The 26,477-nt window shown below is 42.0% G+C and overlaps 1 protein-coding gene across 6 annotated transcripts in view; it reads left to right on the forward strand.

The window, feature by feature from the left end:
* The window catches only part of tcf12 (transcription factor 12), a 345,614-nt gene that overhangs the window by 85,250 nt on the left and 233,887 nt on the right, over positions 1-26,477 (forward strand). For 4 of the 6 annotated variants that reach the window (XM_059952550.1, XM_059952543.1, XM_059952544.1 and 1 more), the window contains exon 5: positions 5,596-5,698. In XM_059952550.1, the coding sequence (XP_059808533.1) occupies positions 5,596-5,698 (103 nt within the window). Of the gene's footprint in view, positions 1-5,595; positions 5,699-8,903; positions 8,965-26,477 lie in introns of those variants that run through there. The other 2 variants (XM_059952545.1, XM_059952549.1) reach the window with 2 other exon arrangements.

The raw sequence follows: 26,477 nt of genomic DNA on the forward strand, positions 1-26,477 counted from the left end.
AATTGACTTGCTGCTTATTTCTTGCCAGCTATCAGTGACAAAATCACTGCTGCTTTTTTTTTCAGGCAAACAAGCAAATGACGCTATTTTTAAAAACTCTTTGCTCTAAGCATAGTGTAATGTCCAGAAGGTGAACTGACCATGAGATATAGGAACAGAATTAAGCCATTTGGCCCATTCAGCTTTCTCTGCCATTTCATCATGGCTGATCCAATTTTCCTCAGCCCCCATCTCCTGCCTTCTCCCTGTGTCCCTTTGTGCCCTGACCAATTAAGAATCTGTCAACCATGTGAGCTTCAAGAGTTTTTCTTGCATTCATCACATCTTAGAGAATTAGAAGGAAAATAATCTTTTGAAAGGAGCAAATAAAACATTGCCATCAGCGACACTAAACTTGCAAGTATTGAATGGTTGCTGTTGTATCCAAAACGTTAATTGCCCTCCCCAGCTAGCTCTGTTTCTTGTCCCTCACTCTCCCATCTCTTCCCTGCTTTTCTCTCCATCTTCACTCCCTCGCTGTTTTCGCTGCTCTTCTCTGAGGTTATTGCCTTTGTCTGCTCCTCTCTACAAGCACTGTCTGCCCACTGAGAATCCCCATCAGAGTGGCTAATTCATGTTGGAGGTATCTAATGTCACACAATATGCAGGTGACTGACACTAGAAAATATTTGGTAACAGTCTCCTGCCCCAATTAAACAGCATAGTATCCCAAGTAAGCAGCTATCCTGATTGACTGATGGCTGAATTAACCCAAATCCACTCTTTTTTTAATGACAGAACAGTACCTCACCTGACCCAATCTTGCTGGTGCTGGCATATATTTCAAAGTAGCCACTTGTCCTCACCACATGCCCATATGTACCTGGTTTGAGTGCAGATGGCCCAAGAAAGAAGTCCTTAGATGCTGGTGGTGAGTCATAGTAATACCTTGAATGAAGACAGCCTGAACTAGAATTTCCTTAACAATTCACAAAATCTTGCCCTCAATTTGGTCAGCTTTGAAAGCCTCAGCAGCTTTGAATTGAATTGCCTTTATTTCTTACGTACATGAGGAATAAAAATCTTTCTCTAAATATGCAATCATAGTAATTTATAATAGATAGAACAGTCAATGTAACTTTGAGATTTTTAATGAAAGTAAAAGCTAATAATGTCTTGAAAATCTAATAACGGGGTATAATACTAATTACAGTATATCTTACTGTGCCTAACTTTCCTGAAGCTCTACAAAGCCCCCCCCCCCCCCCAAATCAGAGAAACCATGGATTTAGAAATTAAATTTCCTAGTGTAAAAGCTTTAGGGATTTCAGCAGCAGAATTTCTGGTGAGACAAGCTACTGAGCAAGCTTGTAACTTCCACATGTGAGTTCTGTATCCATAACCTGGCTGATTACAAGGTGCTTTAGGGATTCAAGGATAGCAGGTAAGGGCAAGGCAAGTTTTGTTTTTATTTATATATTGCTCAAGTTTTTAAAAACTGTTAAATTGGAAAGCTTTTGTTTAGTTTTTAATAGTATTGTGGAAACTAACTGCATTTCCATTCTTCGCATTCATTTTAAGTTGCAGGAGCTGCAGATACTGAAATATTCATGAAATGAATCCCCATTTCTGCTAATTTTAATGTTAAATGTAAACAGCAAATTTGTCTGGATGAGAACTTTGATTTCCTCTTGTCTATAAACTAGGCATGACTGATTAGAAAAGCAACCTTGACACTCGTAGAATTCCAACTTACCTCCTTTCAATTTTTTGAGTAATAATGTGACCAGCTCCTGAAGTTTGTTCCAGTAGTCATTACTATCCAGCTGCTAGAACATAAGTTTCCTTTTCCACTCTCCAATGGTAAGGCTACTGTTCATTAGCAATGTCTTACTGACAGCTTGGTTGGATTGTAGTTTAAGATCAATGTTTTCTGTAGTACAACCTAGTGAGAACCTACAGTACTGTGCAAAGGTCTTAGGTACATATATATGGTTAGGGTGCCTAAAACTTTTGTACGCACTGTAACAATTTTATGTATTGCACTATACTGCTGCTGCTAAAAAAACAAATTTCATGACCTGTGAGTGATGATAGGTAGGTGAAAAGAAAAAAATAGTTAAGACCAAAATTGGGCCATTGAAGACAGAAACGGGTGCATTTATTATGGGGAACAAGGAAATGGCAGATGAGTTGAACAGATACTTTGGATCTGTCTTCACTAGGGAAGACACAATCTCCCAGATGTAATAGTGGCCAAAGGAACTAGGGTAATGGATGCACTGAAGGAAATTTATATTTGGCAACAAATGGTTTTGGGTAGACTGTTGGGTCTGAAGGCTGATAAGTCCCCGGGACCTGATGGTCTGCATCCCAGGGTACTTAAGGAGGTGGCCCTAGAAATCGTGGACGCATTGGTAATCATTTTCCAATGTTCTACAGATTCAGGATCAGTTCCTGTGGTTAATGTTGTCCCACTTTTCAAGAAAGGAAGGAGAGAGAAAACAGGGAATTATACAGCATAAGCAGGATCTCCCAGTGGCCACACATTTTAATTCCACATCCCATTCCCATTCTGATATGTCTATCCATGGCCTCCTCTACTATCAAGATGAAGCCACACTCAGTTTGGAGGAACAACACCTTATATACTGGTTGGGTAGCCTCCAACCTGATGGCATGAACGTTGACTTCTCTAACTTCCACTCATGCCTCTCATCCCCTTCTTACCCCATCCCTGACATATTTAGTTGTTTGTTTTTTTCTCTCTTTCTCTCTCTGCCCATCACTCTGCCTGTTCTCCATCTCCCTCTGGTGCTCTTCCCCCCCACCCCCTCTCCCATCCCATGATCCTTTCCCTTCTCCAGCTCTGTATCACTTTTGCCAATCACCTTTCCAGCTCTTAGCTTCATCCCACCCCCGCTAATCTTCTATCATTTCACATTTCCCCCTCCCCCCACTACCTTCAAATCTCTTAGTACCTTTCCCTTCAGTTAGTCCTGACAAAGGGTCTTGGCCTGAAACGTCAACAATGCTTCTCCTTATAGATGCTGCCTGGCATGCTGGGTTCCACCAGCATTTTGTGTGTGTTGTTTGAATTTCCAGCATCTGCAGATTTCCTCGTGTTTGTGAATTATAGACTGGTTAGCCTGAAGTCAGTGGTGAGAAAGATGCTGTAGTCAATTATAAAAGAGGAAATTATGACACATTTGGATAGCAGTAGAAGGATCAGTCCGAGTCAGCATGGATTTACGAAGGGAAGATCATGCTTGACTAATCTTCTGGAGTTTTTTGAGAATATAACTATGAAAATGGGCAAGGGAGAGCCAGTGGATGTAGTGTACCTGGACTTTCAGAAAGCCTTTGATAAAGTCCCACATAGGAGATTAGTGGGCAAAATTAGGGCACATGGTATTGGTGGCAGAGTACTGACATGGATTGAAAATTGGCTGGCTGACAGGAAACAGAGTAGTGATTAATCGGTCCCTTTTGGAATGGCAGGCTGTGACCAGTGGGGTACCACAAGGTTCAGTGCTGGCATTGCAGCTGTTTACAATATACATTAATTATTTAGATGAAGGGATTAAACGTAACATTAGCAAATTTGGGGATGACACAAAGCTGGGTGGCAGTGTGAAAGGTCAGGAGGATGTTATGAGAATACAGGGTGACTTGGACAGGTTGGGTGAGTGGGCAAATGTATGGCAGATGCAGTTTAATGTGGATAAATGTGAGGTTATCCACTTTGGTGGCAAGAACAGGAAGGCAGATTACTATCTAAATGGAGTCAAGTTAGGAAAAGGGGAAGTACAATGAGATCTAGGTGTTCTTGTACATCAGTCAATGAAAGCAAGCATGCAGGTACAGCAGGCAGTGAAGAAAGCTAATGGCGTGCTGGCCTTTATAACAAGAGGAATTGAGTATAGGAGTAAAGAGGTCCTTCTGCGGCTGTACAGGGCCCTGGTGAGACCCCACCTGGAGTATTGTGTGCAGTTTTGTTCTCCAAATTTGAGGAAGGACATTCTTGCTAATGAGAGAGTGCAGCGTAGGTTCACAAGGTTAATTCCCAGAATGGCAGGACTGTCATATGTTGAAAGGTTGAAGTGACTAGGCTTGTATACACTGGAATTTAGAAGGATGAGAGGGGATCTGATTGAAACATATGAGATTATTAAGGGATTGGACACGCTGGAGGCAGGAAGCATGTTCCCGCTGATGGGTGAGTCCAGAACTAGAGGCCACAGTTTAAGAATAACGGGTAGGCCATTTAGAACAGAGATGCGGAAAAACTTTTTCACCCAGAGAGTGGTGGATATGTGGAATGCTGTGTCCCAGAAGGCAGTGGAGGCCAAGTCTCTGGATGTTTTCAAGAGAGAGTTAGATAGAGCTCTTATAGATAGCGGGGTCAATGGATATGGGGAGAGGGCAGGAATGGGGTACTGATTGTGTATGATCAGCCATGATCACAGTAAGTGGCGGTGCTGGCTGGAATGGCCGAATGGCCTACTCCTGCACCTACTGTCTATTGTTTATAAACCTGATTCTGATTGGGAAGGGGCAGGGAGAGGGAATCGTGGTTGGGAAAAGGGGAAGGAGGGGGAAGCATCAGAGAGACATTCTGTAATAATCAATAATCCAATTGTTTGGATTCACAGGATCTTGGGGGAAGGAGGGGGAAGCACCAGAGAGACATTCTGTAATAATCAATAATCCAATTGTTTGGATTCACAGGATCTTGGTGTCTCAGGACTGGGTATGTGTGCACCTGTGCCACCCTGTCATTAGCACTTTCTCCGCCACCTGTCCCACACCTGTCCTGTGGTGTTCAACCCTTGCCGTTCCCAACATCCTTTTCTCCAGCCAGACTTACAAACTCCCTCTGTATCACATTGACAAATACAGTACTGTGCAAAAGTCTTAGGCACCCAAATGATATACGGTATATGTACCTAAGACTTTTGTGCAATTCTGTAGGTCCATTGACTTCATGGCTGTGAGTTTGCATATGGCAAAATTCCAATTGCCTTTATTTCTCAGGTTCTCCTCACTTTGGTATGCCATAACCTTCCACCATGTTACATCAAAATCTTTCAAGCAATTGATCTGTTGATTTGATGTGTTTGCTTTGGCAGTGGTGGGGAATGAGCTGGAAATCCATTTCATTTATCTTGTCTACTTGATGAGGTGGCTTTGATACTATGTTAAAGCTTTTTTAAGTTCTCACCTTTCATTCTGATTGAAAATGTTAGAAATTGAAGTTAATAGTTACAAATTCTGATTCAAAGTAAGCTGCCTTTGTGCTAACTTTGCAAAGTTTTACTGTGGTTGATTGAAAGATGTAGCTTAACATGGCTTAATTGTATTCAGGCAGGTACTCTGTTGCAAGAAAATATTCAGCAAAGATTTTGTGTATATCTTAGTTTAATTTGCAAAAATATTTTAATACTCTAAGCTATATTGGCAGAACATAGAGACAATACAGAAGATTTCATTTAAAAAAAAAGACCAAGCAATGATACAAAATAACTGAATATCATTTTATGCATAACATTTGTTGGTTTTATCAATTACGTGAGAATTAGTATGCCTACATAAAATACTTTTCTTTTTCTCTAGGCATTTGCCGACAGTCCTCATTACAGTGAACATTTGAATGATAATCGATTAGGATCCCATGAAGGATTGTCACCAACACAATTCGTGAACTCCAGCCTGATGGGTAAGTAGCATATCTTAGAAAGTAGACTCCTGTGATCTCCTGAACCTCTATGGTCATGAATAGCCATTTGTCATCCCTTGTCTGAATTGATATTCATCAAGTGACCATTGTAACTGCACAATGTTGGGTTTATTATTTGGACCAAGAAACACCTTTTTCAAAAAAAAAAAAGAATCACATTATTTTCCTAAGTTCTGGGCAAAAGATTCTCTTAAATATCCTTGGACATGGATGGGAGCAGATGGTGTGAGAAAATATTTAATTGGGGGTGTGCCAATTAGGCAGGAATTTGGGAGTAAATCACGAATAGATGATCTTAGAAAAATGTACAATTGAAATGTGGAGGTTGTTTCTGAGGCACTTGCATGGGGTTCTGTAAAGGCTTGTCCCACTGAGGCAGGGAAAGGGATGGTAGGATGAAGGAACCATGGTTGATGAGAGAAGTAGTAAGTAAGTGACGTCTTGCACGGTGGGAGTCATTTGGTGCAGGGGTCAGGGTTTGTTTTCTAGATAATTGGGGAAGATATGACATGTACAAAAAGGACAGGTTGCACCCGAACCCGAGGGGCACCAATATCTTTGTGGACTGGTTTGCTAAAGCAGGTGGAGAGGATTTAAAAACGCAAACACGAAGAAATCTGCAGATGCTGGAAATTCAGGCAACACGCACAAAATGCCAGTGGAACGCAGCAGTCTAGGCAGCATCTATAGGAAGAAGTACAGTCAATGTTTCGGGTCGAGTCCCTTTGTCAAGACTGATGGAAAGAAGAGATAGTAAGAGATTTGAAAGTGGGAGGGGGGAGACCCCAAATGATAGGAGAAGACAGGAGGGTTTTAAACTAATTTAGCAGGTGGATGAGAACTGGAGTGATAGGGCTGGTGATAGAACATCTGGTATACAAGTAGATGCAGCATGTAGTGAGACTATGAGGAAGCACATACTGATGATAGGGCAGAATTGATGTCAGTAGAATGAATTGAAGTATATCATGGGGCGAAATTGAAAGGGGTGATGAATACAGGACTGAAGGTGTTATGAATGTATGCAGTATATGGAACAAAAAAGTCATGTCGTGTAGTTAGTGACTGGCAGGTATGATGTTGCGGGTATAACTGAGTTGTAACTGAAAGAAGATCATAGTTGGAAACTTAACATCCAAGGATGCAAGTATCAAAAGGACAGGCAGGTACTCGGGGTGGGGTGGCTCTTATTGTTTTTTAAAAAAAAATGAAATGAAATCCTTAGAGGTGTCATTGGATCAGAAGATTTAAAATCCATGGGGGTAGAGTAAAGAAACTGCAAGGGTTAAAAGACTCTGATGGGAATTGTTTACAGGTCTTTGAACAGTAGCCAGGATGTTGCATATAAGTTACAACGGGAGATAGCAAAGGCATCTAATAAGGGCATAATTATGACAGTCGTAGGGGATTTCAGTATGTAGGCAGATTGGGGAAAATTATGTTGGTGCTGGATCCCAAGAGAGGATATTTGTAGAATGTCTGAGGTGGGTTTTTAGAGCAGTTTGTAGTTGAGCTCACTAGGGGAAAGGTAATTCTGGATTGGGTGTTGTGTAATGAACCAGATTTGATTAGGGAGCTTAAGGTAAAGGAATTGGGGGGGGGGGGGGATGATCATAATATGATAGAATTCATCCTGCAATTTGAGAGGGAGAAGATAAAGTCAGATTTATCAGTATTACAGTGGAGTAAAGGGAATTACTGAGGTATGTCAGAGAAGCTGGCCAAAATTGATTGGAAGGAATGATAGTAGAACAGCAGTGGCTGGAATTTCTGGGAGCAATTTGGAAGGTAAAGGATAAATACGTCCCAGAGGTGAAGACGTGTTCCAAAGGAACGATGAAGCAGTTGTGGCTGGCAAAGGAAGTCAAAAGCAGTATAAAAGGAAAAGAGAGGGCATGTATAATTGAGCAAAAATTAGTGGGAAGTTAGAGGTTTGGTATACTTTAAAAACTGACAGAAGACAACTCAAAAAAAAACAAGGTGAGAAAAGCTGAAATGTGAAGGTAAGCTAGCCAGTAATAGAAAAGAGGATGCCAGAAGTTTATTTAGCAGGTATAAAGAGAAAATGAGAGGTGAGAGTGGATATTGACTGCTAGAAAATAACCCTGGAGATGTAGTAATGGGGGACAAAGAAATGACAAATAAAATTAGTAAGTATTTTGTATCAGTCTTCACTATGCAGGACACCACCAGTGTGGCAGAAATTTGAGCATGTCAGGGGGGCAGAAGTAAGTGTAGTTACTATTACTAAGGAGATTTGTGGAGGTATTCGTAATGATATTTCAAGAATCACGAGATTCTGGAGCAGTTTTGGAGTACTGGAAAATTGCAAATGTCATTCCTCTCTGTAAGAAAGGAGAGAGACAGAAGAGAGGAAATTATAGGCCAGTTAGTCTGACTTCAGCGGTTGGAAAGATGTTGGAGTCCATTGTTGAGGATGAGGTTTCAGAGTACTTGGAGGCACACGATAATATAGGCCAAAATCAGCTTGGTTTCCTTAAGGGGAAATCTTGCCTGACAAATCTTTGGAATTTGTTGAGCAAGTAACAGGTAGGATAGACAAAGAAGAGTTGGTGGATGTTTACTTGGATGTTCAGAAAGCCTTCGACAAGCTGCTGTACGTGATATTGCTGAACAAGATTAGAGCCTGTGGTATAAATGGAAAGACTGGTATGGATAGATTGGCTAGCAGAAGGGAAAGAGTTGGAATAAAGGGGCTTTTTCTGGTTGGCTGCCAATGATTAGTAATGTTGTGCAGGGGTCAGTATCAGGAACAATTCCTGTCATATTGTATGTAAGTGATTTTAATGACAGAATTAATGGTTTTGTGGCCAGCTTTGCAGATGATGGGAAAATAGGAGGAGGACAGGTAGTGTTGAGGAAGCAGGTAGTCTGCAGAAGGGCTTGTTAGAAGTATCAGATGGTGTAGGGAAGTGTAGGTCATAGACTGTGGTAGAAGGAACAAAAGCATAGACTATTTCCTAACGGGAGAAAATTTCAAACATCTGAAGTTAACCCTAAAGGTTAACTTGAAGGTTGAATTGGTGGTAAGGAAGACAAATGCAATATTAGCATTCATTTCGTGAGGACTAGAATACAAGAGCAAGAATGTGATGCTGAGGCTTTAAGGTATTTTTCATACTGCACTTAGAGTACAGTGAGCATTTTTGGGTCCCTTATCTAGGAAAAGATGTGCTGACATTGGAGAAGGTCCAGAGGAGGTTCACAAGAATGATTCTGGAAATGTAAGTGTTACCATATAAGAAGTGTTTAATGTCTCTGGGTTTGTATTCAATGGAGTTTAGAGAATGCGGAGTATCTCATTGAAACCTGTCAAATACTGAAAGGTCTAGATAGAGTAGATGTGGAGAAGATTTCCTTTTGTGGGCGAATTTATGACCAGAAGGCACAGACTCAGAATAGAGGGACATCCATTTAGAACAGAGATGAGGAATCTCTTTAGTCCGAGGGTGGTGAATCTATGGAATTCATTGCCAGGGTTGGCTGTTGATACTGAGTCATTGAATATATTTAAAGTGCAACTTCTCAATTAGGGCATAAAAAGGTTATGGAGAGAATGCAGGAGAATGGAGTTAAGAGGAATAATAAATCGCCATGATAAACTGGTGGAGCAAACTCAAGGGACCAATTGGCCTAATTGTGTTCTTATGTTTTATAATCCCAGTCAGAGGTAGAAGAAAGGATACTTATGGATCAGGAAGCAAAACTCAGGCAAGGCTCTTTAGAATTATAGTCAGAAAGCTCTTAAGAACATAGACTAAAAGGGAACTGAAGGCCATGGTAAGTAAGGTTAAGGAAAACCCCAAGGTATTGTATGCATGCATGAAGAAGAGGAGGATGACTTGAGTGAGGATACGACCAAACAGGGATAAAAGAGCAAACAACACACACAAAGTGCTGGTGGAACATAGCAAGCCAGGCAGCATCTATAAGGAGAAGCACTGTCGACGTTTCAGGCCGAGACCCTTCGTCAGGACGAACTGAAAGGAAAGGTACTAAGAGATTTGAAAGTAGTGGGGGGAGGGGGAGATGTGAAATGATAGGAGAAGACCAGAGGGGGTGGGATGAAGCTAAGAGCTGGAAAGGTGATTGGCAGAAGTGATACAGAGCTGGAGAAGGGAAAGGATCATGGAACGGGAGGCATAGGGAGAAAGGGGGATGGGGGGGGAGCACCAGAGGGAGATGGAGAACAGGCAGCGTGATGGGGAGGGAGGGTGGGGAAGGGAGAGAGAGAGAACAAATAACTAAATATGTCAGGGATGGGGTAAGAAGGGGAGGAGGGGCATTAACGGAAGTTAGAGAAGTCAATGTTCATGCCATCAGGTTGGAGGCTACCCAGCTGGTATATAAGGTGTTGTTCCTCCAACCTGAGTGTGGCTTCAACTTGACAGTAGAGGAGGCCATGGATAGACATATCAGAATGGGGATGGGACGTGGAATTAAAATGTGTGGCCACTGGGAGATCCTGCTTTCTCTGGTGGACTGAGCATAGGTGTTCAGTGAAACGGTCTCCCAGTCTGCGTCAGGTCTCACCAATATATATATAAGGCTACACCGGGAGCACCTGATGCAGTATACCACACCAGCCGACTCGCAGGTGAAGTGTTGCCTCACCTGGAAGAACTGTCTGGGGCCCTGAATGGTGGTGAGGGAGGAAGTGTAAGGGCAGGTGTAGCACTTGTTCCGCTTACAAGGATAAGTGCCAGGAGGGAGATCGGTGGGAACGAGTGGACAAGGGAGTCGCGTAGGGAGCGATCCCCGCGGAAAGCAGAAAGGTGGGGGAGGGAAAGATGTGTTTGGTAGTGGGATCCCGTTGGAGGTGGCGGAAGTTACAGAGAATTATACGTAAAAGAGCAAACGTGCTTTTTAGTCGGAGGAGGTAGGAGAGATCCTCGAGAAATATTTAGCTTCACTGTTCTCCCAATAAGAAGTACCTTGATTGATGTGAGGGCATTGTTAAACAGACTAATGTGCTGGAATATGTTGATGTTAAGAATGAAGCCGTTTTGGAACTTTTGAAATTGTTAGGATAGAGAAGTCCTCAGGGCCAGACAGGATGTACCCTAGGTTACTACAAGAAATGAGGGATTAGATTGCTGTTCCATTGGCCATAAACTTTGCGTCCTCGCTGGCTACAAAAGATTGGAGGATGGCAAATGTTATTCCTCTGTTCAAGAAAGGTAGTAGGGATAATCCTGGAAATTGTAGACCAGTGAGTGTTGCATCAGTAGTGGACAAGCGACTGGAAAGGATTCTTAGAGACAGGATTTATGCGGAATCGGAGAAATGTTGTCTGATTAGCACGGCTTTGTGAGGGACAGGTGCCTCATGGACTTTTTCGAGGAAGTGTCAAAATAAATTGAAGGTAGAGCAGTGGATGTCACATATGGATTTTAGCAAGGTTTTCGCCTAGGTTGCTGCTGGTAGGCTTATTCAGGAAGTCAGGAGACCTGGGATCCAGGGAAATTTAGCTGTATGGATTTGGAATTAAATTGCCCACAGAAGGCAGAGGTTGGTAGTAGATGGAGCATATTTTGCCTGGATGTCCGTGACTATGGTGTTCCACAGTTCTGTTCTAGCGTCTGTGTCCTGTGAATTTTATGACTTGGGTGATAAAATGGAAAGGGGAGTTATTCAGATTATAGATGACCCTTAGCTTGGTGGTGGTGTGGATAGTGTAGAAGGTTGTTGCACATTATAGCAGGGCATTGGCAGTATGTGAAACTAGGCTGAGTATGACATATGGTTTCAGTCTGGCAAAGTGTGAACTGATAAACTTTGGAGGTCGAACTCGAAGGCAGAGTACAAGGTGAATGTCAGGATCCTTAGTATGGAGATCCAGAGGGATCTTGGGATCCCTGTAAGTTGCCATACAAGTTGATAGTATGTTTAAGAAGGTGCATGGTGTGTTGTCCTTCATTAGTTGGGGGATTGAATTCAAGAGTTGTGAGGTAATGTTGCAGCTCCATAAAACTATTGAGACCAATATTCTGTTCATTTCGGGTCCCCTGTTATCGAAAGGATGCGGAAGCTTTGGAGAGGATGCAGAATAGATTTACCTGAACAGTGCCTAGATTAGAGTACATACTTTATGAAGAAAGGTTGAACAATTTAGGAATGCTGGGGTGGTGATGGGGCAGATATCACCATGGGGTGGTGATCAGCGGCACTTTAGTGTTGTTGGCACAGCGCTTTACAGTACAGGTGACCTGGGTTCAATTTTTGCCTCTGCCTGTAAGGAGTTTGTATGTTCTCCCTGTTACTGGGTTTCCTTCGGGTGTTCCAGTTTCCTTCCACAGTCCAAAGACAGGTAGGTTAATTGATTATTGTAAATTGGGCGATTACTGGGTGGCATGGCTCCAAGGATCTATTCCATGCTGCATCTCAATAAATAAATATATTAGGGACTTCTAATCGACTCTTATGGATGAAAGAAAAATGGAAGATTTCACAGGAAGAAAAGGTTAAATTGATTTTGGGTTAGATTAAAATGTTGGCACAGCCTTGTGTACCGATGAGCCTTGACGTTACTGTACTTTTGTATGTTTGTCAAATATTTTATTGGTCTTTAAACTGGCCTATATTATAGTCATTTTATTCTATATTGATAGTAAAGCTTAGATTTTGTTGTTTCTCTTGATTTTTTTTTCATTTTAGTGGTTTTTTGATTAAAATTTTCAGTCAGTTTTGTAGTGTTCCATATAGCTTCCCTCTCTTCCCACTCCCCTTTCCCACCAGTCACCAGTATATTAAGCTTTCTATTAAATTTACACATTTGATCTTTGGCTGAATGAAATTAATTAGCAATGGAATAAATCATCCTATTCATTGTATCAGCCTTTTCCTGAAATTGGGATGATAATCTAGTGACTGCAACTTACTTTCTAAAGTATTTTTAAGGTTATACAAGTTAAATGCTCATTTGTGACACATATTCAAATTGTGTCTGAGTAAAAGCCAAATGTTGTATTGATGGATCCACTGGGTTATCTATCGTTGTAAAAGTCTGTTCCTTTTCATTATGGATGTGCTGGAAAATACGTCAGTGTAAAATCGAGTCTGTGAATGGAAGTAGTATTCTGGAGAACATCCCAATTTAGACCAGTCGCTTTAATAAATTCCTTGTTCTTCCTGATCTCTCTCACTTTTAACATAGAATAAATAGCAGCAGCAGGTGTGAGTTGCCTGTATGTCACAAGTCAGATGCTGCAATTCACTGTTTGCAGTTCTGCTCAGATTAAGTGATCACTGATTCATTGTCCATTAAACCATAAGACATAAGAATATAATTAGGCCTTTCAGCCCATTGAGTCTGCTCTGCAATTCCATCATGGCCGATCCTGGATTCCACTTAATCTCTTACACTTTGAGATGTGTCTATTTTAATGCAAGAAGCAACATTAACAAAGCGGATGAGCTTAGAGCTTGGATCAGTACTTGGAGCTATCCCTCCAGAATAAGACTAATAGGCACTGGAGAAGTTTTTTCCCTACTGCGGTCACTTTGCTGAACAGTTAACTGCTGGTTAACTGTCGGCTAACTATTACTTGGATTGCACTACCTGTATGTATAATCTATATTTTCATTTATATTTATCATTATTATTGTTATGAGCAGAGAGACAACATCTGCCGGAAGTAAATTCCTTGTGTGTGCACAGGTATTTGGCGATTAAAGTCTGATTCTGATTCTGCTGTTGTGGGCATTACAGAGACTTGGATGGCTCAGGTGCAGGAATGGTTACTTCGAGTGTCAGGCTTTAGATGTTTTCAGTAAGGACAGGCAGGGGGGCAAAAGAAGTGGGGGCGTGGCACTGCTGATTAGAGGTAGTGTCATTGCTGCAGAAAAGGAGGAAATCTTGGAGGGATTCTCTACTGAGTCTCTGTGGGTGGAAGTTAGAAACAGGAAGGGGTCAATAACTCTACTGGGTGTTTTTATAGACCACCCAATGTCACCACAGGGACGTGGAAGAACAGATAGGGAGACAGATCCTGGAAAGGTGTAATAACAGGGTTGTTGTGGTGGGAGATTCTAACTTAACAAATATTGATTGGCATTTCCCGAGAGCAAGGGGTTCAGATGAGGTGGAGTTTAAGTGTTTTCAGGAAGGCTTCCTGACACAATAAATAGATAAGCCTAGAAGAGGAGAGGCTGTACTTGATCTGGTATTGGGAAATAAACTTGTTCAAGTGTCAGGTCTCTCAGTGGGAGAGCATTTTGGAGATAGTGATCACAGTTCTATTTCCTTTACCATAGCATTGGAGAGGGATAGGAACAGACAAGTTAGAAAGTGTTTAATTGAAGTAAGGGGAAATATGAAGCTATCAGGCAGGAACTTGGAAGCATAAATTGGGAACAGATGTTCTCAAAGAAATGTACCACAGAAATGTGGCAAATGTTCAGGGGATATTTGCGTGGAGTTATAGTTCCAATGAGACAGGGAAAGGATGGTATGGAACAGGAACCGTGGTGTATAAAGGTTGTTGAAAATCTAGTCTAGAAGAAAGAAAAGCTTACGAAAGGTTCAAAAAACTAGGTAATGATAGAGATGTAGAAGATTATAAGGCTAGCAAGAAGGATCTTAAGAATGAAATTAGGAGAGCCAGAAGGGGCCATGAGAATGTCTTTGTGAGCAGGATTAAGAAAAACCCCAAGGCATTCTACAAGTATCTGAAGAACAAGAGAAGACATGAGAGAGTATGACCAATCAAGTGTGACAGTGGAAAAGTGTATGGAACAGGAGGAGGTAGCAGAGGTACTTAATGAATACTTAACTTCAGTATTCACTATGGAAAAGGATCTTGGTGATTGTAGGGATGAGTTACAGCGGATTGAAACGCTTGAGCATGTAGACATTAAGGAGGAGGGTGTGCTGGAGCTTTTTGAAAGCATCAAGTTGGATAAGTCACCGGGATTGGATGGGATGTACCCCAGGGTACTGTGGGAGGCGAGGGAGGAGATTGCTGAGCCACTGGCAAAGATCTTTGCATCATCAATGGGGACGGGGGAGATTCCAGAGGATTTTGGAGGGTTGCAGATTATGTTCCCCTATTCAAGAAAGGGAGTAGAGATAGCCCAAGAAATTATAGACCAGTGAGTCTTACTTCAGTGGTTGGTAAGTTGATGGAAAAGATTTTTGAACATTTGGAGAGGCGTAATATGATTAGAAATAGCTAATAGCATGGCTTTGTCAAAGGCAGGTGGTGCCTTATGAGCCTGATTGAATTTTTTTTACGGATGTGACTAAACACATTGAAGGTAGCGCAGTGAATGTAATTTATATGGATTTCAACAAGGCACCCCATGCAGGGCTTTTTGAGAGAGTAAGGAGGCATGGCAACCAAGGGGACCTTGCTTTGTGGATCCCGAATTGGCTTGCCCACAGAAGGCAAAGAGTGATTGTAGGTTGGTCATAGTCTACATGGAGGTTGGTGACCAGTGGTGTGCCTCAGGGATCTGTTCTGGGACCCTTCTCTCCATGATTTTTATAAATGACCTGGATGATTGCTGATGACACAAAGGTTGGAAGTGTTGTAGATAGTGTGGAGGGCTGTCAGAGGTTATGGCGAGACATTGATATGATGCAAAACAAGGCTGAAGAGGGGCAGATGGATTTCAACTCAGGTAAATGTGAAGTGGTTCATTTTGGTAGGTCAAATATGATGGCAGAATATATTATTAATGTTAAGACTCTTGGCAGTGTGGAGGATCAGAGGGATCTTGGGATCCGAGTCCATAGGACGCTCAAAGGTGCTGCGCAGATTGATTCTGTGGTTAAGAAAGCATACGGTGCATTGGCCATCAGTCGTGGAATTGAGTTTAGGAGCCGAGAGGTAATGTTGCAGCTATATAGACAGACCCTGGTCAGACCCCACTTGGGAGTATTGTGCTCAATTCTGGCCACTTCACTACAGGAAGGATGTGGAAACTATAGAAAGGATGCAAAGGAGAATTACAAGGATGTTGTGTGGATTGCAGAGCATGCCTTATGAAAATAGGTTGAGTGAACTCGGCCTTTTCTCCTTGGAGTGATGGAGGATGAGAAGCGACCTGATAGAGGTGTATTAGATGATGAGAGGCATTGATCATTTGGCTAGTCAGTCTTTTTCCAAGGGTTGAAATGGCTAGCAGGAGAGGACACGGTTTTAAGGTACTTGGAAGTAGGTACAGAGGAGATGTCGGGAATGTTTTTTACGCAACGAGTGTTGAGTGCATGGAATGGGGTGTTGGTGGTGGAGGTGGATACAATAGGGTCTTTTTAAAGAGACTTCTGTATAGGTACATGGTGCTCAGAAAAATAGAGGGCTATGGATAACCCTAGATAATTTCTAAAGTAAGTACATGTTCAGCACAGCATTGTGGGCTGAAGGGCCTGTATTGTGCTGTAATTTTTCTATGTTTCTGTACACTTGTTTTTGATGCCTTGACTGAACAGGAAGCTATCAACTGCCTTAAATATACCCATGGGCTTTGCCTCCACCACAGTCTGCAGCAGAGGATTCCACAGATTCACTACTCTCTGGATGAAAGAAAAATTCCTCCATACCTCTGTTCGAAAAGGTTGCCTCTTAATTTTGAGGTTGTGCCCTCTAGTTCCGGATACTCCCACCATAGAAAATATCCTCTCCACATCCATCTCATCTAGTCCTTTCAGGATTCAATGAGATGTACTGAATTCTTCTAAATTCCAGTGAGCACAGGCTCAAAGCTGTCAAACACTCCTCTTATGTTAACTGCTTCATTTTTGGAGTCATCCTTGTGAACCTTCACTGGACTCTCTCCAAAGCCAACATATCCTTTTCTGAGATATTGGGCCCAGAACTGTTGACAATTCTTCAAGTGCGGCCTGACCAGTGTCTTATAAAGCCTCCGCATGATCTCCTTGCATTTATATTCTATTTCCCTTGAAATAAATGCCAACATTTGTATTTGCCACCTTTACCACATACTCTACCTGTAAATTAACCTTCTGGGAGTCTTGCACGAGGATGTCCAAGTCCTACTGAACCTATGATGTTTGAAACTTCTCCCCCTTTGGGTAATAGTCTGCACTGTTGTTCCTTTTATCAAAATGTATTATGGATTTCCAAGTACTGTATTTCATCTGCCACTTCTTTGCCCATTCTTCCAATTTGTCGAAGTCCTCCTGCAATCACATTGTTTCCTCAGCACTACCTACCCCTCCAGCTATCTTCGTATCATCTGCAGACTTTGCCACAAAACATCAATTCTATTATCCAAATCATTGGGAAACAATGTGAAAAGCAGCAGTCCCAATACCTACCCCTCATTAGTCACTGGAAGGCAACCAGAAAAGACCCTCTTTGTTCCCGTTTGCCGATTTCTGCCTCACCCATTCCTTTGTCCATGCCAGTATGTTTCCTGTAATGCCATAGGATTTTCTTGTTAAGCAGCCTCATGTGTGGTGCCTTATCAAATGCCTTGTGAAAATTCATGCCTCTGTAATTCTCTCTCATGTCTCCGTAATTCCCTGTATTCCACTGCAATATTGATACGCGTGACTTGTGCTTCTGTCTCATTGTAGTATGAATTCAATCATACTATGTTCACTGCCTCCCAAGGGTTCCTTTACGTTAAGCTCCCTAATAAGATCTGGGTTACTGCACAACATTCAATCAAAGATGGCCTTTCCTTGAGTAGGTTCCAGCACAAGCTGCTCTAAAAAAGCCATCTCATAGGCTTTCAACAAATACCCTCCCCTGCGATCTGAGACCAACCTGATTTTCCCAATCCACTTGCATATTGAAGTCCCCCATTACAATTGTGGCATTACCATTATTACATGCCTTTTCCAGCTCCCTTTGCGATCTCAAACCCACATCTTGGCTACTATTTGGAGGTCCGAATATGATTCACATAATGGTTTATTTACCCTTGCACTTCCTTAATTCCACCCATGAAGATTCAATATTCTCTGACATTGTGTCTTTCTAAACGTATAATGATCTCTTTCTGAAGATGTAATTCCATCTCTTACCAACAGAGCCACACCACCAGACTTTCTGCTTGCCCTTTCAATACGAAGTATATTCTTTGAAGTTAAGCTCCCATCTATGGCTTTCTTTTAGCTATGACTCAGTGATGCCTACAATGTCATGCCGACCAATTGCACCATGAGTTCATGCACCTTATTCCGAAAGCTATGTGCATTTAAACAAGCACTTTTCATCCTGTATTCTTTGCCCTCTTGAATTTTGCCTCTGTGGTATAATTTACCTCTTTGCTTTGTCTGCATATGTACCCAATCATTGGCTTGTCATTTCTTATATTCATGTTACATCCATCATCTATTTGTAAACTACTGGTTCATCCTCCCCTCTATTATACTGGTTCCTATCACCTTGACATATTAGTTTAAACCACTTCCAACAGCTCCAGTCAACCTGCCTGCAAGAATATTTGTCCCCCTCAGATTCAAACGCAACTTGCCCCTGTTGTACAGATCCCACCTGCCCCAGAAGAGGTCCCAATTGTTGAGAAATCTGAATCTCTGCCCCTCTCCAATTCAGCCATGCATTTACAGTGGCATGCCAAAGTTTGGGCAACCCTGGTCAAAATTTCTGTTACTGTGAATTGTTAAGTGAGTAGAAGATGAACTGATCTCCAAAAGTCATGAAGTTAAAGATGAAAAATTCTTCAACGTTGTAAGGAAGTTTTACCACCAGTACAGGAGTATTATTTTTGTTTTGTACAATTTTAGAGTGGGGGAGAAAAAGGAAAGGAGCACCATGCAAAAGTTTGGGCAGCCCAAGAGATTAGAGCTCTCAGATAACTTTTACCAAGGTCTCAGACCTTAATTAGCTTGTTAGGGCTACGGCTTGTTCACAGTCATCATTAGGAAAGGCCAGGTGATGCAAATTTCAAAGCTTTATAAACACACTGATTCCTCAAACCTTGTCCCAACAATCAGCAGCCATGGGCTCCTCTAAGCAACCGCCTGGCACTCTGAAAATTAAAATAAATGATGCCCATAAAGCAGGAGAAGGCTATAAGAAGATAGCAGAGCGTTTTCAGGTAGCTGTTCCTTCAGTTCATAATGTAATTAAGAAATGGCAGTTAACAGGAACTGTGGAGGTCAAGTTGAAGTCTGGAAGAGCAAGAAAACTTTCCGAGAGCACTGCTTGTAGGATTGCTCGAAAGGCAAATTAAAACCTCTGTTTGACTGCAAAAGACCTTCAGGAAGATTTAGCAGACTCTGGAGTGGTGTTGCACTTGTTCTACTGTGCAGCGACACCTGCACAAATATGAACTTCATGGAAGAGTCATTAGAGGAAAACCTTTCCTGCATCCTCACCACAAAATTCAGTGTCAGAAGTTTGCAAAGGAACATCTAAACAAGCCTGATGCAATCTGGAAACAAGTCCTGTGGACCGATGAAGTTCAAATAGAACTTTTTGGCCACAATGAGCAAAGGTATGTTTGGAGAAAAATGGGTGTGGAATTTCATGAAAAGAACGCCTCTCCAACTGTTAAGCATGGGGGTGGATCCAGCAAGAACTGTCCTTTGTTATTCAGAGAACTGTCCTTTGTTATTCAAATAACAAGCCATGGATAACAAAGGACATTAAGGACATCCTGAACGCTAAAAAGTGGACGTTTAGAGATGGAAATAGGGAGGAGCTGAGGACAATACAGAGGGACCTGAAAGCCAAGATCAGGGAGGCTAAAGACCAGTACAGGAGGAAGCTTTGGTGGAAACTCCAGCAGGACAACATGAGAGAGGTCTGGAGTGGAATGAGAACCATCACTGGGTTCCGAGCAAACTAGCAACAGAGGAACTGAAGACAGTGCGGACAGGGCCAACGAACTTAACCTGTTCTTCAACAGATTTGACACTGTGGCCCCTGCCCATCCTCCGCATGATTCATCTGTTGAGTCTGTCCCCCAACCAACACATACTCCACTCTCCCCTCCTACTCCTCCTCACAGCCCCCCCACCATGCTCTCATGACTACACCCCTCCCCACCTGAAACCACCACAGTGGGCTTCACAGCTGAACAGGTGAGAAGACAGCTGAAACGTCTCCACCCAAGCAAGGCTGTAGGCCCGGATGGTGTCAGCCCCAGGGTGCTCAGAGCCTGTGGCCCCCAGCTATGTGGAGTACTTCATCATGTCTTCAACCTGAGCCCGAATCTCCAGAGGGTTCCTGTGCTGTGGAAGACATCCTGCCTCGTCCCTGTACCGATGACGCCATGCCCCAGTGGCATTGACCTTCCACATCATGAAGACCCTGGAGAGACTTGTTCTGGAGCAGCTCCAACCTATGGTTAGGCCACACTTAGACCCCCTCCAATTCGCCTACCAGCCCTGACTAGGAGTTGAGGATGCCATCATCTACCTGCTGAACTGTGTCGACGTCCACCTGGACAAGCCAGCGAGCACTGTGAGGGTCATGTTTTTTGACTTCTCCAGTGTGTTCAACATCATCTGCCCTGCTGTGCTGGGTGAGAAACTGATGTCATGGATTATTGATTACCTGACTGGCAGACCACAGTACGTGCGCTTGCAACACTGTGTGTCAGACAGAGTGGTCAGCAGCACTGGGGCTCCACAGGGGACTGTCCTGTCTCCCTTTCTTTTCACCATCTACACCTTGGACTTCAACTACTGCACAGGGTCTTGCCTTCTTCAGAAGTTTTCTGATGACTCTGTCATAGTTGGATGCATCAGCAAGGGAGATGAGGCTGAGTACAGGGCTATGGTGGGAAACTTTGTCACGTGGTGTGAGCAGAATCATCTGCAGCTTACTGTGAAAAAGACTAAGGAGCTGGTGGTGGACCTGAGGAGGACTAAGGCACTGGTGACCCCTGTTTCCATCCAAGGGGTCAGTGTGGACATGCTAGGGGATTACAAATACCTGGGGATACAAATTGACAATAAACTGAACTGGTCAAAGAACATTGGACTGGTCAGAGACCACTGAGGCTGACTACAAGAAGGGCCAGAGCCATCTCTATTTCCTGAGGAGACTGAGGTCCTTAAACTTCTGCCGGACGATGCTGAGGATGTTCTACGAGTCTCTGGTGGCCACTGCTATCATGTTTGCTGTTGTGTGCTGGGGCAGCAGGCTGAGGGTAGCAGACACCAACAGAATCAACAAACTCATTTGTAAGGTCAGTGATGTTGTGGGGGTGGAACGGGACTCTCTGACGGTGGTGTCTGAAAAGAGGATGCTGTCCAAGTTGCATGCTATCTTAGAGAATGTCTCCCATCCACTCCATAATGTACTGGTTAGGCACAGGAATACATTCAGCCAGAGACTAATTCCACTGAGATGTAACACTGAGCGTAATAGAAAGTCATTCCTGCCTGTGGCCATCAAACTTTACAACCTTCCTTGGAGTGTCAGACACCGAGCCAGTCGGCTGGTCCTGGACTTATTTCCACTTGGCATAATTTACTTATTATCATTTAATTATTTATGGTTTTATATTGCTATATTTCTACTCTATTCTTGGTTGGTGCAGCTGTAACGAAACCCTGTTTCCCTCGGGATCAATAAAGTATGTCTGTCTGTCTGATCGTGCTTTGGGCTTGTGTTGCAGCCAGTGGCATGGGGAACATTTCACTGGTAGGGAAGAATGAATTCACTTAAATACCAGCAAATTCTGGAAGCAAACATCACACTGTCTGTATAAAAAAAGAAAGAAAGAAAGCTGACGATGAAAAGAGGATGGCTTCTACAACAAGATAATGATCCTAAACACACCTCAAAATCCACAATGGACTACCTCAAGGGGCACAAGCTGAAGGTTTTGCCATGGCCCTCACAGTCACTTGACTAAAAACATCATCAAGAATCTGTGGATAGACCTCAAAAGAGCAGTGCATGCAAGATGGTCCAAGAATCTCACAGAGCTAGAAACCTTTTGCAAGGAAGAATGGGTAAAAATCCCCAAATAAGAATTGAAAGACTCTTAGCTGGCTACAGAAAGCGTTTACAAGCTGTGATACTTGCCAAAGGGGGTGTTGCTAAGTACTGACCATGCAGGGTGCCTAAACTTTTGCTTCAGGCCCTTTTCCTTCTTTGTTATTTTGAAACTATAAAAGATGGAAATAAAAAAGTAATCTTAAAATCTTGAAGAAATGTGTCATCTTTAACTTTATGCCTTTTGGAAATCAGGTCATCTTTTACTCGCTTAGCTATTTACAGTAACAGAAATTTTGACCGGGGTGCCCAAACTTCTGCATGCCAAAGTATCTGCCACCTCATTTTATTCCTATCCTCACTGTCATGTGGCACAAGCAGCAATCCAGAGATTATTACTTTTGAGGTCCTGCTTCTTAGCTTCCTTCCCAACTCCCTGTATTCTGTTTTCAGGACCTCCTCCGTTTTTCTACTTGTCTTGTTGGGACCAATATATAGTATGTCTTCAGACTGCTCACCCTCCCTTTAAGTTATAGTGGATGTGTTCAGAAACATCGTGAGTCCTAGCACCTGGGTGACGAACTATCATCTGTTTCTTTTTACATGTCCACAGAATTGCATATCTGTCCCCCTAACTATAGAGTCCCTATTAATGCTGCCATCCTCTTCAGGGCCATGCACAGCTGCTGTTGCTCTTCCCCCAGGTAGATAGCACCTGCCTAGCCCCCCTTCCCCCCCCCCCCCCAAAGTACTCGATTTAGAGTACTTATTGTCGAGGTGGACAGCCGACATTGGTACTCTCCACTATCACAGTCACCCATGTTTTCTGTCTCCTGTAACCTTGGGGTGACACCTCCCTGTAGCTCCTATCAGTCACTTCTTTACATTCCTTAACAAGCCGAAGGTCATTGAGCTGCAGCTCCAGTTCCTTCACACTGTCCCTGAGGAACTGCAACTTGATGCACATGGTACAGATTTGCCATTGAGGAGGCTGGTAGTCTTCTGGAAATCCCACATCTGGGACCCAGAACAGAACACTGGCTCTGTAAACATACCCTCAATTCTCTGAAGAGTAAAATTTAAAAAAAAAGAATCAACTTAACTACTTACCTTGCCTCTGCCTGTTCTTGATAAAGCCTTGTTGAGCCAAAGCCTTACCACTCTGACAGCTGTGCTAGACAGTACCCCTCTTTTATAGGGGCTAGTTTTTTTTATATAGCTCTTTGCCAGCTGTGTGCAGGAATGCTTCTCCTGTGACTGTGCAGTACTGCAATCTATTACAGTTGTAAATTGTGATCTTAGTTCAACAGCTGAGTTCGGGCCAACAGGAATAGAGAAAGGAGGTAAATGACCTTCTGTCTGTACATTTTTATTCAAGTTTCTAATGTTGTCCATCTTAACCATAGGACATCCCTTGTTGATGTTTCACACTTGACCATCTTCAGCTGCTTTATAAATAACTTCCTTTAGTCATTGGGCCAGAAGTAGGTATGATTGCTGCTTGCACAATATTCAGCACTTTTTTCAATGACTCATGATGAAGCAGTACATGTCCAAATGCAACTAGATCTGGACAATATCCAGACTTGGGCTGATAACAAAGAACATGGAACATAGAATAGTACAGCACATTACAGGCTCTTCAGCCCACAACGTTGTGCCGACCCTCAAACCCTGCCTCCCATATAACCCCCCCACCGTAAATTCCTCCATATACCTGTCTAGTAGTCTCTTAAACTTCATTCCATAACATTCATGCCATACATGTGCCAGGCAAGGACAACAACCAACAAGAGAAAAAAAAATTCCAGCCTTTACTCCATTATTATTTCTGATCCTATCAATGTCCTGAGGATGTCTCTGACCAGAAGCTGAATTGAGTAACCATTAATAGTATGGCTACAGGAGCAGATCAGAGGTTAGGAAAACAGTGGCAAATAACTTGCTACCCGCTTCCCAAAGCAATCTCCACTTGTCTGGGTGAATGGAACTTCCAACAAAATTCAAGGAGCTCAACATCATTCAGGACACGGTAGCCTGTTCAATAGGTAGCCCACCCACAGCCATTCCCTTATTCTACTACTGTAGTTGGAGCAGTTTGTACTATCTCTGGGAAGTACTGCAGAGGTTCCCCAAGACTTGAGATGGCATCTTCTAAATTCTACATGTGGAAAATATTTTACAAGCGAAACACATTCTTGATTTGTACATCTATCATGGTTTCTTCACTGCTGATTCAGAATCTTGGCACTCTTCCTCCTTTTACATTATAAGGTGGCAGTTCACTACCACCTTTTCAAGGGCAGTTGGGGAGGGCATTTAAGTGCTGGCTCAGCCTCTGAAGTGCACATCCCTTGAATGAATTAAAAAAAATGAACAGTATCTCTTCATCTAAAAGAATTGGCTCTTTGGAATTCATTATCCAGTACAACTATGGAGGGCAATTCACTATGTTCATGACCAGTTGAGTTCAGTCAGTGGAATTGAAGGTTTAGTGCAGGGAAGTGCTACGGAGTACAATGTCAGCCATGATATTATTAAATGGTTTTGACCAAGAGCCAGGTGGTTAATGCCATCTAGTAATGTTCGTATAAAGTCAAGTTGCAGTGTATCTGAAAGGTTGGTGATGTGACATGTGCACAAAATGTATTTGAAACATTCTTAAAAACAATTCTTAAAATCTGTGTACTCTTGCTAAAAGCTTTATCTTGTAATCATACTTCAATTAAAAAGACCAAGTGTAAAGAATGGCTTTATTTGTCATGTACATTGAACATGCAGTGAAAAGCATCAATTGTGTCAGATCAGTGAGGATTGTGGTGGGGTCAATTTGCAGATACCAACACCACATAGCACACTAACAACTTAATAATCCTAACGTGTACGTCTTTGGAATGTGGGAGTATCCTGGAGCACCTGGAGGAAAACCACTTGTTAATGGGAAGAACATACAAACTGTATTGGCAGCAGTGGGAATTGAACCCCTATCGGTGATTGCTGGTGCGATTAAGAGATTGTACTAACCGCTATGCTGTCATGCTGCCCCCTACTGAATATTTTGAAAAAATATTTTAATTGACATTAAATAAAGCTTAACATGTTTCCAGGTACCAGTACTTTGATAAAGTTAGGCAAGCCCTACTTCCTCACTCCTTTTCTATAGTGCTGCCAGTTCTTCTTCAAGCAGTTTCCAATCTTTTTTCAAACTCTTGAGATTTTTTCACTACTCTTATCAAGTGTGTTCCCTCTTCTATCAGTTGTCTCTGGTCAGGGAAAATGAAAATCCTGTTTTATATATAAAATCAATTAATTTGTAAAGATAAAATTAAAGATCCATTAAAATTATTTTAATATTTTTGGAAGTTCAGTATAACAACCCCATGTAATTAAAGTTGAAAATTTAAGTAGGACTGTTTCCATATAGGTTTGTTGTTCTGCTAGGAAGAGGATTAATGCAGTCCTGATCTAATATACTTGCCTAAATTCATTTATTTTAAAACTTAATTGAATTTTACTACTCAAGTTTTATTGCTGTGAAATCTGAAGAATCTTGGATCTCATCAGAATCAATCAGATTTATTATTACTGGCATATGTTGTGAAATGTATTGTCTTGAGGCAGCATTACACTGAAATACATTAAAAAAAAGCCAAGTTACAATGAGAAATGTATATAAAATTGTACTTTAAAGAGTAAAATAATGAGCTAGTGTTTGTGGACTATTAAGAAGTCTGGTGGTAGAGGGGAAGAAGCAGCTCCTGTACCTACTGTCTTATGGTAGTAATGTGAAGAGACATGTCTTGGATGGTGAGGCTCCTTAATGATGCATGGCACTTTCTTGAGGCACACCCTTTTGAAGATATCCTCGATGGTAGGGAAGACTTGTGGCCCAGATGGAGCTGGCTGAGTACAACCCTCTGCAGCTCTTTTTTTTTTGATCCTTCAGACCAACCGGTGATACAACCAGTCAAAATGGTATTCATGGTACATTTGTAAAAATTTGCTGGATATTTTGATGACATAACAGAACTCCTCAAACTTCAAATGAAGTATAACCGCTAGCATGCCTACTTCCAATTCCGTTGAGAGCAAATGTGCCACGTCCATCTGATAATTTTGGCAGGAAAATACCATAAAATGTGAAATTAATCCCAGGATACCCTCACATTAAGTTCCTTTGGACTGTGTTCAGTTTTAAGAAGACATGAGTAGATTTACAGTAACTTAACCAAATAACTCATTGTACAAAATATTCTTCAAGATTTAATTATAATTTAATATTTTTTTGTCCTTCCCCAATCACTCATCTTTTGGGGGAAGTTAGAATGTAAGAGGAAAAATAAAGGAAAACTATTTTGTTTTCTCTCTAAGTTCTCTCCAGTACCTTTGAATGATGGAATCTAGTCTAGGATAACGTATCCACAGAGCTTTATATTGAAGGGTAATGAATTTTATGTAGAAATTATAACAGATGCAAGGTCACCAGTTTATGTGGATTTGAGGAAGTTGTATCTAGTCTGAAATGTGAAAAGTTAAGTTATTTCAATTTGAGCTAGTTTCCATGGTCTTAGTATCTAAAGTATTTAGTTACAAAGGAACTATTTGTGCAGGATTTCCCACCTGCACTGTCAAATGGAAGTGACATGCTACTTTCAATGCACGTGGGATGTGTTTGACCTTTAGTTACTAAAGTCTGTAGAACATCTGTAGAATAGCTGTCATGGATCCTAATTTGAATTCCTATAGCTTAGAGTGAGGTTCAATGCTGAAACACAGAATAATTTACAATTGAGGCAGATTGAACTTCAGTGCACTTCTGAGAAATTGAACCATCAGATTTTGCTGCT

The sequence above is a fragment of the Hypanus sabinus genome, chromosome 28 (assembly GCF_030144855.1).
Source record: "Hypanus sabinus isolate sHypSab1 chromosome 28, sHypSab1.hap1, whole genome shotgun sequence".
Lineage (NCBI taxonomy): Eukaryota > Metazoa > Chordata > Chondrichthyes > Myliobatiformes > Dasyatidae > Hypanus > Hypanus sabinus.